Source organism: Cajanus cajan, chromosome 3 (assembly GCF_000230855.2).
Source record: "Cajanus cajan strain Asha chromosome 3, NIPB_CcT2T_4, whole genome shotgun sequence".
NCBI lineage: Eukaryota > Viridiplantae > Streptophyta > Magnoliopsida > Fabales > Fabaceae > Cajanus > Cajanus cajan.
In genome coordinates, this window is record NC_138519.1 from 75,134,253 (window position 1) to 75,158,198 (window position 23,946).

The 23,946-nt window shown below is 27.0% G+C and overlaps 2 protein-coding genes across 2 annotated transcripts; both read left to right on the forward strand.

Annotated features, from left to right (window-relative positions):
- Positions 1-1,162: 1,162 nt before the first annotated feature.
- On the forward strand, positions 1,163-7,505 carry LOC109791400 (cold-responsive protein kinase 1-like). Its single transcript, XM_020350728.3, has 8 exons — positions 1,163-2,429; positions 3,478-3,872; positions 4,618-4,728; positions 5,241-5,368; positions 5,681-5,894; positions 5,987-6,215; positions 6,376-6,529; positions 6,628-7,505. The coding sequence occupies exons 1-8, from the start codon at positions 2,056-2,058 to the stop codon at positions 6,928-6,930; spliced, it is 1,908 nt and encodes a 635-aa protein (XP_020206317.2). The 5' UTR covers positions 1,163-2,055; the 3' UTR covers positions 6,931-7,505.
- A 5,212-nt stretch (positions 7,506-12,717) lies between these two features.
- LOC109791318 (cysteine-rich receptor-like protein kinase 2) lies at positions 12,718-22,213 on the forward strand. The gene is made up of 8 exons (XM_029270236.2): positions 12,718-13,409; positions 16,788-17,179; positions 18,017-18,130; positions 18,513-18,640; positions 20,924-21,137; positions 21,218-21,449; positions 21,601-21,751; positions 21,842-22,213. Exons 1-8 carry the CDS (start codon positions 13,036-13,038, stop codon positions 22,139-22,141), a joined length of 1,905 nt encoding a protein of 634 aa, XP_029126069.2. The 5' UTR covers positions 12,718-13,035; the 3' UTR covers positions 22,142-22,213.
- Positions 22,214-23,946: the final 1,733 nt, after the last annotated feature.

The following is a 23,946-nucleotide window of genomic DNA, read 5'->3' on the forward strand; positions in this document are numbered from 1 at the left end:
CAATGATGTGCAACCATACATGTACTACTAAGATGATTACAAAGCTAGAAAGCTTGTCATCTATATGTTACTCTTAAAACTAGTGGATATCATAAACAGATCAGCTCACAAAGCAAGTAAATGTTTTGCTGATGGCCTGGGAGCTGGCTCTCATATTATGAATAAATATTCTATTTGCCTTAAAAAATAAATTGAAACTTTTTAAAGCACCAAAAGTCTGACGTTATTAAATGGCTTTTTTCTTGTATAGTTCCCCTTACTTTTTTATTCAACAATGTTAATTAGTTTATAGTGAGTCAAATCTTAAACAGGTTATAGCCGCCTATTTTTATTGATACTGTGTTGGAGATCAAACTAAATTAGTCACTATATAATTGTTATGTACTAACAACAAAAATTATCAAGTATTTAAAGATTGCTTTCGTTAATATACTTTGTTTTAAAAAGTTAAACTGTTAATCAGTGCTGTGCCTAGCTAGAGCTATAATACTTAAAGCGAAATTTACATACTGATCTTAATTTAATAGAATCTGTCAATTGTCATCTTTATTTTTATTTTTCTTGTTAACTACGAAATTATTTATCAAAGTTTTATATAATTAAATATTTCTTTGACATAAATAATTTTGTATAAGATTTGACTAATTTCAACTTTGAAAAAACTATTTTTCAATAATAACAAATAGTTATGAAAAATATTTTAGAGGCATGCACTTGAAAAAAGAATATAATATTTTGATATGATGCAATACTTTTAGTGGAATATAAGTTTATTTTTGTATACACTTCTTGCATTATCTTCAGTTTTAAAAATAAATCAAGATTAATATACTATTTCCTTTTTCATTTCATCCTCATCCAAAGTTTTCAACTTATAGAATTTTTCATTTGAAAATTATTTGATTAAAATTATTTTCCTATTTAAATAATATCTTATAATTGATTAATTAAAATGTATTTATTTAATATGTCATTTGAAAGGAAGTGACATAAAAATGGTGTAGCATATTTTATGCACAAATATCAGTATGAGAGGAGAGTGGCGAGTAGTTTTATTTTATGTACACATCATATAGGAAAATATTGGCTTATTATAAAGTAAACGCTTCTAAGAACCTTTATGGATGTTGATTAGGCTTAATTTATGGAGTCATTGCTTATTAAATGGTCCACGCAATGTCATCGTAAGTTCTACATCAGAACTCAGATGTAAATTCTTTTCAACGTAGGTAGAAAAATAGACTCCATCCTCCTCCTTATGGTCTATAAAACGACAAAAACATCGCCCTAAACCGTACTCTTCGCCTCTTTTTCTTAAGTGTCTAATTTATAGGGTTATTATATATTCTAGGTTTCAAACTCATTCTAAGTAAAAACAAACAATGGATTATATAATCCAATTATAAATTATTATTGCAATTAAAAATTATATCAAGCATTTTAAGTACATAAAAATTACACCAATTTTTTTCTCAATAATAAGAAAAAATTACACCTATAATTTACAATTGTGTTATTTAATCTTATTTTTAATTTAAATTATTAAGTTAGATAATCTCTATTAATTTTAATGTTTATATTTTCCTATCTCACTGCTATTTTTTTTCTATCAATTATCATAATTATTAATTATTAGAGATCTCACATAATTAATTATGCGATTAAATCCACTTTAGAAGTTAATAATGTTGTAGATTTAAATTCAATTTCTAAAATAATATAAAAGTATATTATAATAGTTGTTATTAAGTCTATAATTTTAACCACTAACATATTAATATGATAAAAATAAAATATATATAAGCTACAAAATAATTCTCAACTTAAAAAGATAATTTTATAATATTGAGTTATTGCATGATCTACATATGTAAGAGTAGTTTCTCTTCCCTTTTTTTTTCTTTTTTTTCTTTTTAATATATGATTTTATCTTTATCTTTTTCTTTCACCATGCACTCCAAACGTTAACATTTTGTTTTCTATATATAAGGCACATCTCATTTCCCGTTTTACACCATCAAACACTTGTCTCTCAGACGAAACACAGCTAAAACAATGCTGCAACTTAAGGTGGTGGCATTAATTCTGATATGGTGGAGCAGTGGCGTCGAGCATGCAACAGTTGCAGGCCAACAGAGGCGTCTGATAAACACAGGGTGCAGCCCATTCAACGCTTCGAACGCGCGAAGCTTCTTTGCGAACGTGAATGAAACATTTTCAGACATGAGAGGAGAAATTAGAAACCAGAGCAAGCACTTTGGCACATCGCAGAAATCAAGAGGAGGGGTTCTCACGTATACCATGTTTCAATGCAGAAACTATCTCTCCAAAAATGACTGTCTTTCTTGCTTCAACACTGCCACCACCCAAATCCGCAACTGTTCCAGAGCCAACGGTGCTAGAGTCATCTACAATGACTGCTTCCTCAGGTATGCATGTTTATGTTCATTCACTTAACTTTTATAGAAGTTTTATATATTATCTAGTTTTTTTTTTTAGAAATTAGGTTGCTGATTTTATTTTTTTATCCTATCTAGAGAGAATGTTGATTTTGGTTATATAGTCCTGTATAGACGGTAAAAAAATTTAAGTATGATGTTGATTTATTATAATTAGGTCATCAGTATTGGTAAGTTTTTATATAAGATATTTTTTTTCTTTTTGTGAATGGAAAAATTATGTAGAACATTAAGAAAACAATTGTGAAGAATTTATTTATAAAAAAAATGAAATAAAGTGGTTATTTGGAGTATGGAGTATTGGGCACGAAGAATCAACACACGTTAGTGAACATGAAGGGTTTTCTAATTACAACATAAAAAAATTACAAAACAAACTAAATCAAACATATATAATGGTAAATATCCTATAAAAAAAAATGAAGAGTAAACACACTTTCATTTCTTTTTATTTTATTTTAGAGATATGAAATCCAAAAGAATATATCAGGTGGAATAAACATGATTTTAATCCGTAAAAAAATATTATATTTGTCATCCCATTTATTTTAACAATTATTAATTATCTGAATAAATTAAGCACGTAGCCATATCATCGAATGGGTCGAATGAAGAATAGAATCATAAAAGATAAGGTATTATCTATTGTGCCTATTATAATTCAAAAGATCAACGCGAACAAGCTCACATAAGCTGTCAAGATATTTCAATATCTTAAATAGCTGTTATTGAGCATTTCTTGTGTATTACTGTTGAGCTGTTATGCAATTTTCACCGGCACTTTTTTTCATAGGTCAAAATTACAATAAAAGTAATAAAATTTGAAATTAATTAAAATTTTATACATATTACTCAAACTCTTATTATTTTATTGATTCTAGTTGTTCAGTGGTTATTGAAAACGGTACATGTGTGTTCATATTTATTTGATTTTTTTATTAACAAAAGTTAATTATTAATTGTCATGTGTACTTATCTTTGAATATTTTGATGTTGGATATTCTGAAAATGTGACAAGGTACGAGAGCGAGAGGTTCTACCAACAGACCAATGAACTTGGCAGTGGGGTAACATGTGGGAACAAGACTTCAAATGCCACTGTTGATTTTAGGACAGTTGGGCAAAAAGTGCTAACGGATCTCCAAACTGCAACACCAAAAACCAAAGGGTTTTATGCAGCTACTAAGTCAAAGGTGGCTGGTGGCAGTGCATTTTATGCCATTGCACAGTGTGTTGAAACTGCCACTGAGATTAACTGTCTGAATTGTATGCAAGTCGCATACAAAAACTTACAAAGTTGCCTTCCCAACACAGATGGTACAGCATATGATGCTGGCTGTTTTATGAGATACTCTGAAACACCCTTCTTTGCTGATAATCAAACCATTGACATTGGACCCTATTTAAAACAAGGTACCATTGCAATAATGATCCCCTCTAGTTGATGTATATTTAGAAGAAGAAAAAAGAGAGTTATAATTTATGAAGTTTTTAAAGCATTTTATATTATAATTATATAAAACACGGTTTTATAACTATATATAATATGGTTATAATAAGTTTTTAGATTCTGTAAATATTGCAATTTTTAATTTTAGTTCTTTTATAAAAAAAATAATGTTGAACAGTGCAAAAATTTATTTTTTACACATTTTTTAATATGATGTAGCATACATCTACGTGTATCAAGTCTACCATTACTCTTATATGCCATATGACATGATATTTTTCTATCATAATTGAACTGATGAGTACCAAGAGCAACTCATATATTTGCTCAACAAATTGTAGTAGATCTCTTTGATTATGACATGAATGTTTAATTATATGCATGTCACCCCATCGGTAATAAGAATATTTTTTAATTTATAAAAATTAAAACTAACAAAAGAAAAACACTTGAAAGATTAAACTGAAAATTATCATATTTGCATGGACGTACAAATAAATACATTAAATATAAAAAAAAAATATAGATTGTTTGTAATTTTAAAGATTTTAGACCTTTTTATTGCTTTTATCAATCTTTAATATAAATTTAGAATTAAAATAAAGTAGCAGTAGCTGATAAAAAAGAAAAACATGTTTTTAATTTTTTTTTATGCCAATCTGCAGACCTTGGTTTAGATCTGATGTCAATTTGTTTACTGTGTTGCAGGAGGTTCAAGCAAGAAGTGGGCTATTATTGGTGGTGTTGTTGGAGGTGTTGTTCTCCTCCTTGTGTTGTTTGCCTGTCAATGGTCTAGAAAAACAAAGAAGGTTCACAGAGGTAAGTAAATATGGATATATATTAAAATCTTCAATGCAATTCTTGGTATTAAATGGCTCATGGTTAATGCTTTTCAAATCGAAAAAACAAATATAATGATAAGTAGTAAGAAAAATATTTGTTTAAATTGTTCTTCAACATCTACAGTTTTTTGTTTTTATCTAACAAAAGTATGTTTGGATATACACACATATATATATATCCAGGCGAATCATATTAATTTTGATAGAAAAACAATTGATAGTTATTTCTACAGATCCCATCGAGTGACATTAGATTGTTACCAAACACACACTATTAACTCTGTCATCTATTTCTTTATTTTATTTCCTAATTTCTATGATGGTTGGTTTTAATTATTTTATAGATAATAATTGATTTTCAAAAGCCCTTTTAATTAATATGTTGTTTTCTATTATAAATTAGTTTAGTAGCAAATTCAATCTAATTTAATCTTAAAGTCATCTCTCATTTATTTATTACAAAGTCAAAACTGGTGTGTTCCTTAGCAGGTGACATACTGGGAGCAACAGAGTTGAAAGGTCCGGTTAACTACAAGTATAGTGATTTGAAAGCTGCAACAAAAAATTTTAGTGCTGAAAATAAACTTGGAGAAGGAGGTTTTGGTGCTGTATACAAGGTAAATTTATGTTGTATTTTTCAATAATACAATAGAAAACATTTTCGAAGACAATGATGATTAATATGTGAGTTTTGTTTTTATTTCATTTGAGTTTTTATATTTATAAATAATTACAAAAATAATATCTTAATTTACTTTATTTCCTATTTACATTAAAATAATAAAAAAAAATTAAATATGAAATAAACTTAAAATAAAGTAAGATTTTTGTAAATATTTTAAAACAAAATACAAAATAAAAAACAAATTAATTTTCAATAATAAAAAGGCCCTATGATTTCAAAAACCTAAGAGGGAATTATTGAACAGGGTACTCTGAAAAATGGAAAAATTGTTGCCATAAAAAAACTAGTGTTGGGAAAATCCAGCAAGATGGAGGATGACTTTGAAGGTGAAGTGAAGCTTATAAGTAATGTTCATCATCGAAATCTTGTTAGACTTCTTGGTTGCTGCAGTAAAGGGGAAGAGAGAATCTTGGTGTATGAATACATGGCAAATAGTAGTCTTGACAGATTCTTATTTGGTAACTCATGCCAACCTTTGATAGAAATACCAATTTTTTAAAAATATTTTTTACTCTCCATCTTGAGTATGTAATATAAATTTTGCAAACAGGTAACAAAGGTTCCCTTAATTGGAAACAACGATATGATATAATTTTGGGCACTGCAAGGGGACTAGCATATTTACATGAAGAATTTCATGTGTCCATCATACATAGAGATATAAAGACCGGTAATATCCTTCTAGATGATGATCTTCAACCCAAAATTGCTGATTTTGGTTTAGCAAGGCTTCTCCCAGGGGATCGTACTCATCTTAGCACAAAATTTGCAGGAACATTGTAAGGCAAAACAATTACAATTACTTGAATTTCTTGACATTTATTTGAGCATAAAGTTGTAGGCTTGTAGCACAAGAGAAAAATTAAAATCTTATGTGGGAAAAATGTGCGTTATGAGTGTTATTATATTAACTATGGTATAATATCATGCACTTGTCAGGGGATACACAGCACCAGAGTATGCAATGCATGGTCAATTATCAGAAAAGGCTGACACCTATAGTTATGGTATTGTAGTTCTAGAAATCATAAGTGGTCAAAAGAGTACTGATGTGAAGAATGAGGAGAATAGTCATGAATACCTTCTTCAACGAGTAAGCAATTAAGTTGCTATTATAACTAGAATTTATTGATTTTCTCATGACATTTTACCATACTATGAGAGATGAGACATTTCATTTTCACATTACAGGCATGGAAACTATATGAGAGAGGCATGCAGTTGGAGCTTGTGGATGAGGGGATAGACCCTAATGACTATAGTGCAGAAGAAATGAAGAAAATCATAGAAATTGCTTTGTTGTGTACTCAAGCATCTGCTGCTACAAGACCAACAATGTCTGAAGTAGTAGTCCTACTCAAAAGCAAGAGCTTAATGGAGTACCTACGACCAACTATGCCAGTGTTTGTTGAAACAAATATGGTGAATCGAGAAGGCAATTCTGTTGGTTCTTCTAATGCTACTGTCTCCATTTCGGTTTTATCAGCCCGGTGATTATAGGATATCACAAAGGCTCTTCATCACTTGAATTAATGAATTATCATTAGAATAAAATTATATTAACATCTTGTTTGAATAAACTTTTTGATATCTTCAAAGAAAATAAGATGAATTAAGGTTTTTTTATAAATTAAAATTAGTTCATTTCAGTTATTTATCAATCCACGTGTAATGTTATATATTTTCTAGCTTTGTCTTGCAATGTAATGCGGATTTAATTTGCTTCCTCTTTGTTAGTTGATTTTTTTCGTCAGCTTATAAGATTTAATTTACTTATTTAATTCTCCTGTAAATCCGTGATAATTATGTATGGTTGAAGAGTGCATGTGTGATTTCCATAATTTCCCACATATAATTTGCGGCAACTTTTTTTTTTTTTTTTTAAATAAAAATTAGTGTGAAATGTTTACTGATTTTATTAACAACTATTTTTTGTCAGAAAATTTAATTAACTATTTTTAAGATTCTAACTTTATTTGTTTTTCTTCTATATATAAGACTCTAATCAAAGGATCACAACCTAATTTTTGGTGCAATAAACCATAGATTGTGCCTTTAACTTTGTCTTGATACCTTCTATTTTTAGTTTTAGTGCATGTGTTTAATAAGTTTTTTTCAATTTTTTCAAAAGTACTTTTAAGAGAGAAAATAAGAAAAAATAACGATTTTTTTAAAACAAAAATTAGCTAATTTCATAACCTGAAGCACATATTTTGAAAAAGCTAATTATGAGAGAATTTTCATAAAATAGATTATGAAAACTAATTTTAACTTTTGGAATTTTTTTTTACTTTCTTCCTTATAAATAGTTATCAAAAACAATATTACAATAAACCATAATATGTAGTTTTCCTTCTTATTTTGATTTTTCTCCTTGAAGTGCTTCATGGAGAAACTTATCTAACACTACAAGAAAACGCTGAATAAGCGGCGAAAAATAAGCGTCGGCTAATAGCTGACGAAAATAGTGTCGGCTTTTTTAAGATTTAGCGTCGGCTTTTCCGACGCTAAACTTAAAATAAATTTAAATTAAATATTTTAAGTTTAGCGTCGAAAAAGCCGACGCTATTATTTAAATATAGCGTCGGCTTTTTTGACGCTAAACTTAAAATATTTAATTTAAATTTATTTTAAGTTTAGCGTCGGAAAAGCCGACGCTATTCTTTAAATATAGCGTCGGCTTTTCCGACACTAATTTAATTTAAATTTAAATATAGTTAGTGTCGGAAAAGCCGACGCTATATTTAAAGAATAGCGTCGGCTTTTCCGACGCTAAACTTAAAATAAATTTAAATTAAATTTATTTTAAGTTTAGCGTCGGAAAAGTCGACACTATATTTAAATAATATACGTGCTTTCAGAAAGATAAAAATAATTTTTCCAATGTTATATACGCATAATGTGTTCTAGTACACTTGGTTATCAAGTTCACTTAAGACCTCAAGGTTCAGGGATCGAGTCCCAGGAATGTTAAAAATACGAACGAATAAATGATAAGCGTTAAAAAAAAGATAAAGAAAAAAATAAAATAAAATTTGTGTCAACATAGTGTCGACTTAACCGACAATAAAAAATTAAAATAAATAAATTTGTTAGTGAGAGCTTAGCCGACACAAAAAAAATTGTGTCGACTTATTTAGCGTCGGCCAAAAACCGACGAATAACCGACAATATTGCGTCGGCTTTTATGATTTAGAGTCGGTTTTTGGCCAACTCTAAATTGAAACATTCTTGTAGTGTAATTAAATAGATATACGATTAATTATATATAAATTCACCCACTAACCAAGTATCTTAATCAAGTCGATCACTGGTCTGAGTTTTAAAAATTGTTTTCTACTTCTATCAATAATATGGTTTACATTTTTTAACCAATCTAATAATCAAGATATTTGCATGTGTTCTTAAGTCGTATATCATATATCAACATTATTGATTGATACAAATGGTATCGCGACTTTTATTTCTTAACTAAGTTATCTATAATTTGAATCATGGCCCTATGTATAAAATAAGTTATGTTGGAGATAAATATTCATATTATGTTTGAATACAATCTTCGGTGAATATTAATCTTTATTTTCAAGGGATATTTTGTATCAATAATATATTGGTTACAACAAAAAAAAAAAAATATCATGGAGCATTGACTTTGTGTTCTTTTATAATATCTCTAGTTCTTATTATAAGGCATGATTTATAAGAAAATTGTAGTCTTTTATAAAATATTTTATAATTCTTATAAATTAGTAATTTTTTTTTTCATTATTTGCTCCTATTAAAGATAATGAAAAGAGAATTTGTTAAATGAATATTTTATTATTTTTCATTTCTTAAACTTTTCAATTGTCATTTATCAATAAATTTACATGTCATTATGAGTGGTTCAACCTAACAATAAAGTCTATTATTATTGGTGTTGGTACATAAACTTTGGTAAAAGTAATATCTATACATTTATCTCTCTCATAACAATTTAATGACAAGTAATAAGAGTAAAATTAATACTTTGTCTACTCCATTTCATTTCACATTTAAAATTTTTACATGAAACTTAAGAAATACAATTAATATGTTATATTTCATAAAATAAATTATTTGATTTCCTAGTTCCCTTAAACATTTTGAATTTCCCTAGTAATTAAAGAATACATAAATTAATAATAATGAGTAAAGATGTAATAAGAAAAACATATTTAATGTAATATTAATATTAAAAATGACATTCAAATTAAAGTAGATAAAAAAATTAAAATGTCAAATAAAATAGAGAAGTACATCATAATATTTATAAAAAAAAATCAATAAAATTAATTGTTTAACGACTCCATATTGATTATGAGATGTGACATAGGGTTTTATCGCTTGAACCAATAAATTATCGGAATAAATTTGATTAAGATCTGATCTAAATAAATTTTGTAATAACTACTTAAAAGAAAATAAGAAAGTAGGTTGAATTAATTTTTTTTTATAAGCTAGAAGTAGCTCATTTCAGTTGCTTATGGGAGAAACCTATGAACCGTACTGGGAGATGGCGAACGTGTTAATGGTGGCAGTGGTGACATGTTATAAAGGCAATGAAGCAGTTTGTTAGTGAAGGAAACCACTTGATGTACGTTCACTCAGAAAAAAATAAATTAATTAATTAGGTTAAGACAATAACAATTTGACGTACCCCTCAAGACAGACTCTAAACAGAATAGGGGCCATTCCCACAGCACTTTCTACCATGTCCATTTTACATGGTTCAACCAATTTTTTCTTTTTTTTTTGGATAGAGGCATACACAAGATAAAATTCGAACCCTTAAGCGTGGATCAACCCCTAGTGCTGAACCACATGCTTGGAATTACTATTCAACCAATCTAATCAAGATATTTGCATGTCACTGTAATATCATATGCATTGACTTTGAGTTTTTCTTTTATATATATACAAATTATATCATGATTTAATTATCTAAATTATATTATAATACATTTCAAATTACAAAACAATCTTAAGGTGGTCAATCATTAAGATGCATATATCTAAAGACTCAAATTACATGAAATGAAATGGAATTTATAAAGAAATTCAATTACAAATATTAATGGTTTAAAATGAATAATCCTAAGAGAATAAAAAACAAAGAAAGGAAAAAAGAAAATAAATCTATAAGAGGAAAAATGGTTTACAAAAGCCTCCTTTGTTTTGCTTTCATTAATAAGTCCAAAAAAAATGCCCAAATTTTGACATTAATCTCATTTTCTAATTTCCTACAATTCAGATTATGTTCAAAATACTGCACCTATTAGACTATCTAGAAGAAAAAAAAACATTAACTTTACCTAATTTGATCATAATATCACTTCGTGATCATGAAAAGTGTAAATATTTGTTAACATACACTTGATAGAGATCAAGAATACTTCAATCGTATTACTGGGTTCAAAGTCACGACTTCATAATTTAATGTTTCTCTTAATTCTTCCTTTTTTATACATTTGTCCTGCATTAAAAACTCAAAAAAAAAAAAAATACTGATTATGATCGATCTATTTAACCATCTCAAAACATGATGAAAACACATACAATTAGGGAATTCATTTTCACGTCATCAAAGCTAATACACTAAAATATATCAAAAGACATTATAATACATAAATTATGTTGTACATTTATTATTCAGACGTGTCGTTAGTTATTTAATCAACCCCTGAAACTTTTTCTAAGAATTTTTTATGGAACAAGGTTATCTCGATCACGTTCAATCCCCAAAATACTAGGTTATATATATATATGACATTGACGTGCCCCTCAATAGTTTCTAGTTCTGTCCATAACCTGGCTTAGGCTGTTCACTTAACCAATCTAATTATTCCAGATATCTTCATAGTAATTTAATTTGTACAAAACCTAAATTCTAGAATGTAAACAGATTATAATACACCATTGACTTTGTATCATATTCACTGCCAACAATTCCAATTGTGTGGCATGTATTTTTTAAACAAAATATCATAATTTTTCTATATTATTTTCAACACATTTCATGATATTATAAACTTTTGCACATGGTATGGCCAGTATCGCCGGCACGCCGCAATAATAAATTATAAACATGCTTAAATCACACAAAGCCTCCAAATTAATCATATATATATATATACATATAAGATTTCTAAAATAATCTATTTTATTTTCCTTTCATCACAATAAAACCACGTACTACTCTCTGGATGGAAACATATATCTACACAATTATTTCATGTTCTCCCTGCTATTTGTGTCACTAATATGATTATTGCATTGTTAAAGACCTGGTACTATCAAAACTAAGCTAGTTGATATCATGAACAGATAAGCTCAAAAAGCAAATTAATGATTTTTCTTTTCAATAAAGTCTGGCTTTATTAAATTGGTTCTTGAAAAATTAGACTTACATATACTATTTTTTGTTCAACAATTAGTTAGTTGATAAATATTATAAGTCAAATCTCAAACAGCCGCCTATTTTTATTCATACTTTGTTAGAGGTCGAACTAAATTAATCACTATAAAATTGCATATAGTCGCAAACAATCAATTGCTAGGTTTGTCGCTAAATGACGACCACTTTTTGAAGTTCATCCTCATTAACCATGTAGAGAATGTTCTTGAAAATACGAAAAATGCACATTTAATTTAGCAACTAATCTGTAATTGATTGCTAGATGGAGTCACAAAAAAAAAATTCCAAGCAGCAACAAAGTAATTTTTGGTTGCTAAGTAGCGCCAAATTAATTGCCACAAAATAAAGTTGTTTCTATCGGTGGATTATATCTTAACTCCACAAAGTCTTAATTATTATTGCATAAGGATTAATAAGAGAAAAAATGAATCATGGATGAAATTACACATTCTAATTTGAGGTGAAGGCAGAGGCATTCCTCTAATATATATGGTGTATGTGTGTAGAAGGAACCGATTAATTATCAATTAAAATATGAATTTTACGGAATTTAACTCATATTACTCAAACAGAGTCGAAACCAAAAAAAAAAAAAAAAAAAAAAAAAAAAAAAAAAAAAAGAGTACATTGACTTTCTATTAATTAATCAATAAAGTTAGTTCCCCTCGTGTGTGACTAGCTCGGTAATGTTACAAATGTAGGTATATAAGTAAATAAGTATAAGGTTGTTGAAGGTAAACACAGAGATATAATAAGGCTAAGACCTATTTCAATTTTTTTTATCTTATGACCATCTCTCTTTTATTTATTAATATATGAACAATCTTAAAATGTATTTATTTAATATATCATTTAAAAGAAAGTGGCATAAGAATGATGTGCAAACAGATTTCATGTACAAATATTAGTATTAGAGGCGTGTAGAGCCCTAAACATCATATATAGTATAATACTATAATCATTCCATGAAGTAAACGCCATTGCAACGTCTGAATACATGGCAGACTATGGTTTATAATTAAAATAACAAAAATATATATTATCCTTCTTCTCTTTCTCCTCAGTGACTATATAATATTTATATTTATATATATAAGGCAATTCCCGGTTCCTCATAAATGCCAATTATTACACTTCTCTCGATCTGAAAGCAAACACAAATTATGGTGCAACTTAAGGTATTGGCAGTAATTATTCTGATATGGTGGAGCAGTAGTGTTGAAGATGCAGATGCAGCAGCAGATACAAATCTATTAAACATGGGGTGCAGCTCGTACAACGCTTCAAACTTGCGTAACTTCTTTGCGAATCTGAATGGATCATTTTCGCACATGAGAGAAGAGATTGTGAATGGAAGCAAGCACTTTGTGACAACGGAGCAAGCGAGAGGAGATGTGGTCACATATGCTATGTTTCAATGCAGAAACTATCAGTCCAAAAATGACTGTCTTTCTTGCCTCAACACCGCCACCACCAAAATCCGCAACTGCTCCGCCGGCAACGGCGCCAGAATCATCTACGATGGCTGCTTCCTCAGGTATGTATAATATATTCATGCACACAAATTTCACTGTGTTTATACACAATCATGGGGTAGATGGTAAAAAAATGTTTACTTAAGTATGATCTTGATTCTTGACTATCTGTTATAATTACATAATCAGAATATTGTTGAGTACTTGAGTTTAATATATTTAAATAATGGGAAAATATTGTTCAACCTCTCTGAATTTTGTCACTTTTGTATATGATTAGTGACCGACATTCACCTTAAGTCAGGTGAATTGAGGTGGATAGAGGAGAGATAGAGAAGGAAAAAAAAAAAGGAAATGAAAAGAAAAAGTGACAAATATGATATATGATAGTGATAAAAGAAATAATAAAGGAAAAATAAGATGAAAGTGAAATACAAGAAAAAAGTGAATAGATGATTTAATTTGTATTTGTTGTATATACACATCTAAAACATTAGTTTCATTTGATATATCCTTAAACTTTTATTTCTTTTAATTAATCTTTAAAGTTTATCTCTTTCATACATATAACAAGATTACCATGGAAAAAAGAATTATTCAAGAATCAAATGAGAGATGTTTCGTATCAGTATAGGGAATTATTTTTTTATCATTTCAAAAAATTTGTATGGTAAATTCGAACAAACTAATATTTAATAATTTCTTAAAGAATAAGTCTTAACGGTAGATTTATTTCTGGTCATTTTTGTAATAAAAAGAATAATCGTTGAAAAAATGGCCTCTTTATATATCAATGGTCAATCTTTATATTTTAGCACCCTTTCTTTTGTTGAAAAAAAAATTGAAATGAAAGAAAAAGTATACAGATAAATATAAACCATAAAAAGATTAGAACATAAATTTAGAAGACTATTTTCAATTTCATTTAAGAAATAGATTTATATTAAATTGAAATTTAATTGGTAACAAATTAAGAAAAACTCATAAACTTTAGTTGCAATTACTCATCAGTTTCAGTTTTACAAATCTTTCTTAAATATTAAAGTATAATTAAACATATTATTCGACGATAATGACAGTAAATATTAATATTTCATATTAATAATATGAATACCTAATAATAATAATAATAATAATAATAATAATAATAATAATAATAATAATACAATAAAAAATTTGTGCTACACACAAGTAGTGAATTAATTAAATGTTACTTCAAGTTTTATGTATACTCATATACATTTTATAAACTAGTTATACCAAATATATTTAGTAATGCGAAAGTTATCATTACTTATATATATTATTAGGATTATATTGATTGTCAATGTCACATCTTTTTTTTTTTTTTCAACCAAAAGAAATTTTATCCGAACCTCTTTTACATATTTAACCAAACTTTTACATAAATAATTAGCTTATAACAAACATAACTTCTTGTTCATTTTCTTTTAGTAAATAGTTCAACTAGTTTGCACACAATTCTTATCCCTTCTGTTTTCTTCAGCGACTATTTTCCAACAATATAATACATATGTTGCCAGAAGAGCGTGCATAATTCATCTGGCGGCCGGTTTTGTTTGGCATAGTCCCACTTTACACAGAAATATTTCTTTTGACTTCCATATTAAGTTAACATTATAAATAATTATCTCATATTTTTGTCTTAAAATCTCTTTAAACAATCCATATATAGGATTCATAGACCATTAAAGAAAGAGAAGGAAAAGTTCTTCAACGTGTTGGACATTCACAATCAAGATATGTATCTAATTAGTTCAAGTGCGCTATTAATGTTAATTAGAGACTTCTTATTTAAAAATAATAGAAACAATTTGAGAAAATTGAATTGTCCGAAATGAATTTTTAGACTGATCACATATTTATCAACATGTTAAACATTTATGTAATCGTTTAAGATCCTCTTCGCTTGCCACATTTCGAAAGATTGATGATTTAGAAAGTGATGACTGCAATCGTTTAAGATCCCTTTTTGTTTTTCATGAGTGACCCTCTCTTTCTCATGCCTATTGCCTACTCTCTCTCTCTCTTTCTCCTTTAACAACAAGCGGCCAGCGGTGATGGTTGCATGTTTTTCCCTTTTTCATCTTCCATCCTCTCTTTTTCCTCTTCACTCTTCTCTAATTTTTTTGTTTCTATTCTTCATTGGGCGCGTTAGTAGTTTTTCTACGGTACCTCACAGTGGCTCGGAAAGGTGACTTGCAACAATAATGGATCGGTACTATCACAAATAAATTTATCTCAACTTTGATACAGAATATTTAGTTTGATAAAATATATATATGAATAATATTTAATTTATTAAATATGTATAGAGATAGAAATGAATGTATATGTATTCCTTTCGTACTTATATTAGTTTTAAATTTTTACAAACTTAATTTATTTTTTAAAAAATTAATTTGATATTTATATAATTCGTGTTTTATTTTAAGTAAAATTTTAACTTTTTTTTTAGTAAAAATAAGAAAGATTACAAAGATAGTCGCAGTGAAGATTAAACCTAGATCCTCATGCTTTTAACTATCCCAACCCCTCCTTACTTAACCACTAGGCTAACTTTATAATTTAATTAATATAACTTTATAATTTTTATTTTATGTTAAACTATTTTTTTTTTAAAAAAAAAAGTAATTAATTTTTGAGTAAATATGAAATAATTTTGAATACATTTGATAATCAATAGGAATGAAAATGCAAATTTTATACTCAACAGGGATGTGGTCATGAATGAGTATATAATGAGGAGATAGCAACAGGAATAAAGATACAGAAACTCATAATCATCTCATTGTAATCCTTAATCACGACATAATGGTTTAAGAATGGGAGATGAGAGATGTAGTTATATGGATGACATTTTTTATTACGGCAATTTTTTTTTAATATATATTCAGACATTTTAACAAGAGGAGTGTCTTCGTTAATAATCATAGGTGCCGCTACAAACACATTAATGTCAACTTTATCAACGATAATCTTGAAGCCATGACCATCACAGCTAAAATAACCAGTAGCAATAGTTTCATATAGTTAAAGTCGACTTAATAGTAGAGAATTTAAGAGTTATAATACAAAGTTCTAAATTTAAATTTGTTGTCTTTACTGTAATTTTTATTGATTAAATTGGACTCGTGTAATCGAATAGAGTCCCGTAAAAGATAACATATTAACCATTGTGCCTAGAAATTTATTTTTTTTACAGCGGCTAGATTTATTTGTTATAACACAAAAAAATTAACGTGATCTTAATATTTTTACCTAATCAATTAAGTGGCTAGATATTGAGCATTTATTGTATATATATAACTCTTTTGAGTTGAGTTTTTACTCAGCTGTTGAATATATTCACATTAAGAGGCTATTGAGAATTAGAGCCTGTGTTTGATGTTTGTTTATATATTCTGAAATGTGATGAGGTATGAGAGCGCAAGGTTCTACGATCAGACAGCTGAACTAGGCAGTGGGGTATTATGTGGGAACACGACTTCAAGTGTGACTGATTTTGCAGTAACTGGAAAACAAGCCCTAATGGATCTCCAAATTGCAACACCAAAAATCAGTGGCTTTTATGCAGCTACTAAGACAGAGGTGGCTGGTGGCAGTGCAATTTATGCTATTGCACAGTGTGTTGAAACTGCCACAGAGGCTAATTGTCTGACATGCTTGCAAATTGGATACAACAACTTACAAAGTTGCCTTCCCAGCGCAGAGGGTAGAGCATATGATGCTGGTTGTTTCATGAGATACTCCACAACACCCTTCTTTGCTGATAACCAGACCATTGATATCACGCCCTTTTTTAAACATGGTACAATAATTCTCCTTTAGTTGATGCTATTTAGATAAAAGTGGTTGGGAATATAAATTTTTAAAATATTTTCTACTTTAAAAAGAAAAAAAAAAAAAAAAAAAAAAAAGTGGAGATCAAGTTACTTCACAAGTAGTTCTTAATATAGTTATTTCACTTAACTCACCATATATATTAAATTTCAACAATGTAACTATTAAATTAAAAATTTTGATTGAATAAATCAAGATTATAAATTTTTACAAAATTTAAAAACTATATGATACTTTATTATATAAACTTAAATTAACATTTACATGTAGAAATATATTATACACTAACTTATTAATGAGTATGTGAATCAACTAATAAGATTTATTCTAACTTGATTAATGATCTTGAAGTCGAGTTTTGGGTATAAAATATGTTAAATACTCATATTAAGGGAGAATTTTGTCATATATATAGTAATTATATGTACCTAGCTTGAACATGATTGTTATAAGTGGAAAATACTTGTGATATGAAAAAAATATATAATATATATGTTAATTTGAATTTATATGATGAAGTATAAATATTTTTTAAATTTTACAAAAAAAATCATAGTCTTATCTATTCAATAAATTTTTTTAATATAGTTGAATCATTAAAATGTAAATATATTGTGAATTATTAAGTGAAGTATCTATATTTAAAATTATTCTTAGTGTAATATCACTCTCACCCTTTTAAAAATAATTATAAAAATAGGGTTTAAAATAAAAATAAAGTGCCTAATAAAAAGATGTCTTTAATTTTTGTATGCCAACTGCAGGCCTGGTTTGGAATTGATGTGAATTTCTTTGCTGTATGTAGGAGGTTCTAGCAAGAAATGGGCTATTATTATAGGTGGTGTTGTGGGAGGTGTTGTTGCCCTTCTTGCATTGTTTGCTTGGAGATGGTCTAGAAAATCAAAGGGTGTTCCCAGAGGTAAGTAAATGTGGAAAGTCTTCAATGCAATGTTTGGTATTAATTACTTCATGCTAATTTGCACTTTCAGATGCTTTTCAAATAAATATATACATGTATAATGATAAGTACTTTTGTTCGTCATCAACTTCTGTTTTTTATCCTGAATTAACTCCGTTTATAATTTCTTCATTTTGTTTCCTAATTTCCTTCATTTTTTTAGAGTCTCCTGATTCAGTTCATGATTGGTTTTGATTTTTGTGTGGATAATAATTTTTTTTTGAAAGCTCTCTTTATAATAAATATTCTATTATAAATAATTTTATTTAAAAAATAAGCAAATCTAAAAGTCATCTCTCATTTTTATTACAAAATGAAAACTCGTGTGTTCCTTAATTAGCAGGTGACATATTGGGAGCAACTGAGTTGAAAGGTCCAGTTAACTACAAGTATAATGACTTGAAAACTGCAACAAAAAATTTCAGTACTGAATATAAACTTGGAGAAGGAGGTTTTGGTGCTGTATACAAGGTAAATTTATGTTGTATTTTTCAATGTTATAATGGTAAATTTATGTTATATTCTTAAAAGAAAAAAATCCAACTTTCATCTATTGGATTGGGCTTGTTGCCTTGAATCCGACTAAAACCGATATGTCCACCCCTAAAAAATATTATTTTATTTTACTTTATTTTGTATTTACATTAAAAATAAAAATAAAAATATTTTCCTAATTTCCTTTACAAATCTTTAAAATTTGAAATAAATTTATATTTTGTAATTATTTTTAAAAATATTTATAAAAAAAAGTGTAGAATTGGAAATAGTTTAGCCGCCTAATAAGAGAGCCTACAAATTATTGTATCTATTTCAAGCAAAACCAGACATTTTTAAGAAACGAACTAGGTTGAGTCTTCTATAAAAATTTGTTTGTTTAAAATACTCAGGACGTAGGTAATTCAAAAAGCCTTTTAATCTTGACAAATCAATCTATTTAAGAAAACATAAATAATATTTTTGTTAGTATGATTATTATATTAAAAAAAATTATAATATTTTAAAATTATAGTAGTCAAAACACGATGAGACTGATGAGTGATGATTCAATCGGTCTGGTTGGAAATTAATTGGGTGACCGATCTGTTAACTTAAAAAAATTAGTAAATTTTCTAATTGGTCAGGAACTATATTTAAACTGGTCCAAATTCAGTGTAGAAAATTGGGTTGAACTCATCATGTTTAAAAATAAATTTTTTAGTTTCTTTTTATTTTTGAAATTTTTATTTTTAAAATTTAAAAATGCATTCAAAATATTTTATAATAAACAAAAACATATTTGATAAAGATTATAAATTAAAATAAATTATCTTTATCATTTTTAATAATTTTCTCACAAAGAATAATTTAGTCAATTATATTAATTTACAGTTTTTATATCTTGACGATTTCAATTTTATTGTACATTAATTTCACATTTTTTATTCTAAATGTAAATTTATTATTATTAATGCACTTATATTTTATTAAATTTAAACTTAAATACTATATTTATATTTTTAAGTTTATTTTGAATATTAAAGATTTATTTTATTTTTAGTGTTATGAAATCATGATATTATATTTATTTAATATTATTTTATATCATTTAATTATTATTATTTTATTTTATTAATATGAATTTGACCACAATTCATTTATTGTTGAACTATTACTCTTAAATAAGTGTCTTGACACGTTGAGTAATTGGTCAAATTTTAAAAACATTGGTTAAAATTATACTTTTTCGGTTGTGAATATAAGAAAATTAAATATCATGTTTATTGATATAAAATATAAGTAAATATCAACTAATTTCACTTTATTTAATATTACCATCCTTAAAATATTCATTCATTTAATTAAGATTATATTTTCAATATTTTTTTTTATTCTTGATATCAAGATCTTAGAAAGGATATAATTTAGGAAAATAAGATAATTTTTATGGGTTTAACAAAAATAAATAATGGGAAAAAAACTTTCTTAATTAATGTGAATAATTTTTTTAGTTATATTTAAAATCAGAGGGGTATATATTTACCCTTTTTAAATATTAACTATGTTAACATTCATTAAAAAAAATCTATAATTAACTTATTAAAGGGGAAATTTATGCCTTTTTAAGTTCTTATGATAAGATATTTGTTTAAATAAGTTATCATCAAGATCAATTAGACTTTAAAAACATATTTATATTGGATAACTCAACTCTTATAAGTCTATGCTAACTATTTCCACTAATAACCCTTTTTTGAGCAATAATAATTTTTAGTTTAAAAATTTATGGTTTGTTTTATAAAAAGTCTTTCTTTATTGATATATATATATATATATATATATATATATATATATATATATATATATATATATATATATAATATGAAATAATTTCTTGAATAAGTTAGTAGGACAAGTTAGATTTTAAAAGATTTAGATCAAATCTTTAAAAAAATAAAAAAATAAAAAAGTTATAACATATAACAAGTTATGCTTATTCCATAATTTTTTTAAATAGGCCAAATTTAATTAAGTAAAAGTAATGATAAATGTATAAAAGTTCATACAATAATTTATATATGTAATATTAATTTTTGTGTCTATATCTTTCCATTATCAATAAATTTAATAAATGATGTAATAGAAAGAGATAAATACAAAAAATAATATTAGTATTGTACAAATTGTTCTACAATTTTATTGTACATGTATGATTTTTCATTAAGTCTTTCACAGTTTAGCTTGTCTTCATTCCTAATCATGCATACTATTAAATAGGGTACTCTGAAAAATGGCAAAGTTGTTGCCGTGAAGAAACTAGTGATGGGGAAATCAAGCAAGATGGAGGACGATTTTGAAGGCGAAGTGAAACTTATAAGTAATGTTCATCATCGAAACCTCGTCAGACTCCTTGGTTGTTGCATCAAAGGCCGAGAAAGAATCCTAGTTTATGAATACATGGCAAATAGCAGTCTTGATAAATTCATATTTGGTAAATCTTGTCAACAACAAATAGTTTTAAAATTATTTATTATTTTCATTTCTTCGTCAATAATCTTTCTTCGAAAATAGGTAGCAGAAGAGGTTCCCTCAACTGGAAACAACGCTATCACATAATTTTAGGCACGGCAAGGGGACTAGCATATCTACATGAGGAATTCCATGTATCCATCATACATAGAGATATAAAGACTGCTAATATCCTCTTAGATGATGATCTTCAGCCCAAAATTGCAGATTTTGGGTTAGCAAGGCTTCTACCAGGAGATCGTTCTCATCTTAGCACAAAATTTGCAGGAACATTGTAAGGAAAAATGATTGCATTCACTTGAATTTCTTGAAATTTGTTTTAGCATCAAGTTGTAGCATATTAAAAACTTATGAGGGAAAAATGCGACATACTATGTGTAAAATGTTATTTTATTAACAATGAACTAACATCATGCACTTGCCAGAGGATACACAGCACCCGAGTATGCAATGCATGGTCAATTATCAGAGAAGGCTGATACCTACAGCTATGGTATTGTAGTCTTGGAAATCATCAGTGGTCAAAAGAGTACTGATGTGAAGAATGATGAGGTTGATGAATACCTTCTTCGAAGAGTAAGCAAGTTGTTATATAACTAGAAATTGTTGATTTTCTTAAGATGTTTAGTTCTATGATTATGAGACCTTTGATTTTTCACTTAATAGTCATGGAAACTGCATGAAAGAGGCTTGCACTTGGAGCTTGTGGACAAGGCAATAGACCCTAATGAATATGATGTAGAAGAAGTGAAGAAAATCATAGAAATTGCTTTATTATGCACTCAAGCATCAGCTGCAACGAGACCAACAATGTCTGAAGTAGTATCCCTACTCAAAAGCAAGAGCTTATTGGAGCACCTGCGACCAAGTATGCCTGTGTTTGTTGAAACAAATATTGCACCTCGGGAAAGCGACACTAGTTCATCTAATGCAACAACCTCCATTTCTGTTGTATCAGCTCGATGATTAATTATGAGATGTTGCAAAGGTTATTCATCACTTCAACCAATAAAATAATAAAATAAATTAGATACAGGATATGTTTGAGTAAACTTATCCATAAACACTTATAGGAAAGAGAAATTGGAAGAAAAAATTAAATAATTTCTTTATAAATTAAAATTAATTTATGCATATGTTAATTTGTAAAAATTCTATTTAATTAATTTCTCAAAATTTTTATTTTTAACTCTTACATAAGCTAATTTTAACTTATGAAATAGTCTGTTTTAATTTTTTTCTTATTTTTTTCTAAAAATATTTTTTAGAGATGCTTATTCAAATATATTAAGATTGTTTTTCATTTCAGTTGTTAATCAATGGTACAAGTAGAACGTACGTTGTCAAATAGTGGCTGTAGTGCTGTTGATATTTATTTGGTAGAGTATAGAATTCAGAATGTTTTTGCCCACGTGAGATATTATATGTTTTCTATTTATCTCGTTCAAAATCATGCAACTCTGAGTCCAATTTGATTCCTCGCTCTTTGTTGGTTGATTTTATCGTAAACGAAGAAGATTACTTATTTACCTTGCTTTTACTTAGTTTAAAAGTGCTTAATCCATGTTCTTTGTCTGGTTGAAATTGTAAACTTGTCCCTATTAGCATACAAGAGTTTTCTTTCCTAAATACTTCAACCACATTCCTAATGTGCCCTAGGTGGTCATCAAGTAACATGCTATATATCGAAATAGACAACCACATATTTATCAACAAAATGTCAAAATATGGTTCATAAGCCTATAATAAAGTTTCTAGGGGCATTTGTCGACAATCCAAAAAGTCACCAGGGTGACGATGGGATAAGTTGGATAGTAAATTTTGTCACTTATCTAATCTAATTTATTGTGATTATTCATTTAATAGATATTTATCAATTTTATATATATTTATTAGTATTTATGAATATATGTGAATATTTGTAAAATTTTAAATAAAAAATAAAATAAAATAAAACTAAAAATAAATAATTTTAAAATATACTTCTTCTGTATCGTGTTTAAAAATAAAATAAATTTTAAAATAAGTGTTTTGTTAGATTTTCAGTATAATATTAATTAATTTTTTTCATTAATTATACTTTCTTTGTTCTCTATTATAAGTAAAAATACATTTTTATTCATAAATTTAAGCAAATTTAACTACTTTTACATCATTTAATAATATTTTTTTCTAAAATATCTCTCTTTTAATATATGATCTTTTTAGTTGTACTTTTTTTTTTTTTGTATTTATAATAAGGACAATTTAGAAATAATCTTATGGAAACAACAAAATTTAATGTTAATAACTAATTTACTTATAATAAAGAACATACAAAGTACCTCTCATAATATTATTTAGAAAATGGTTATTGTGTTGCATCATTTCTAGCAAAGAAAATTAATTTTTTGTAAAATCGTTATTCTCTTTCATTTATTTATTTGCTTCTCTTGATTTATGTAAAATAACTTAAGATGACACTTATTAATTTTGAAATGGAAGCAGTATATTTCTATTAAAATTAATTTTATAATATATATTTGTACTAAAAATAAATAATTATAGCATACACCTTTCATTCTCTTTTATAATTAAAAAATGGTTTCACACATAATAAAAAATTAGTTAATTAAATTAATATTTACTAATCCAATAATACCTTTATAATGCTACTCTTGTTACAAATGTTTAAAAAGTAGTGACATCAAATAATTATACATCGAAGAAAAAATATTTTAAAAATAATATTATTAAATAAAATAAAAATAGTTAAATTTTCTTTATATTTA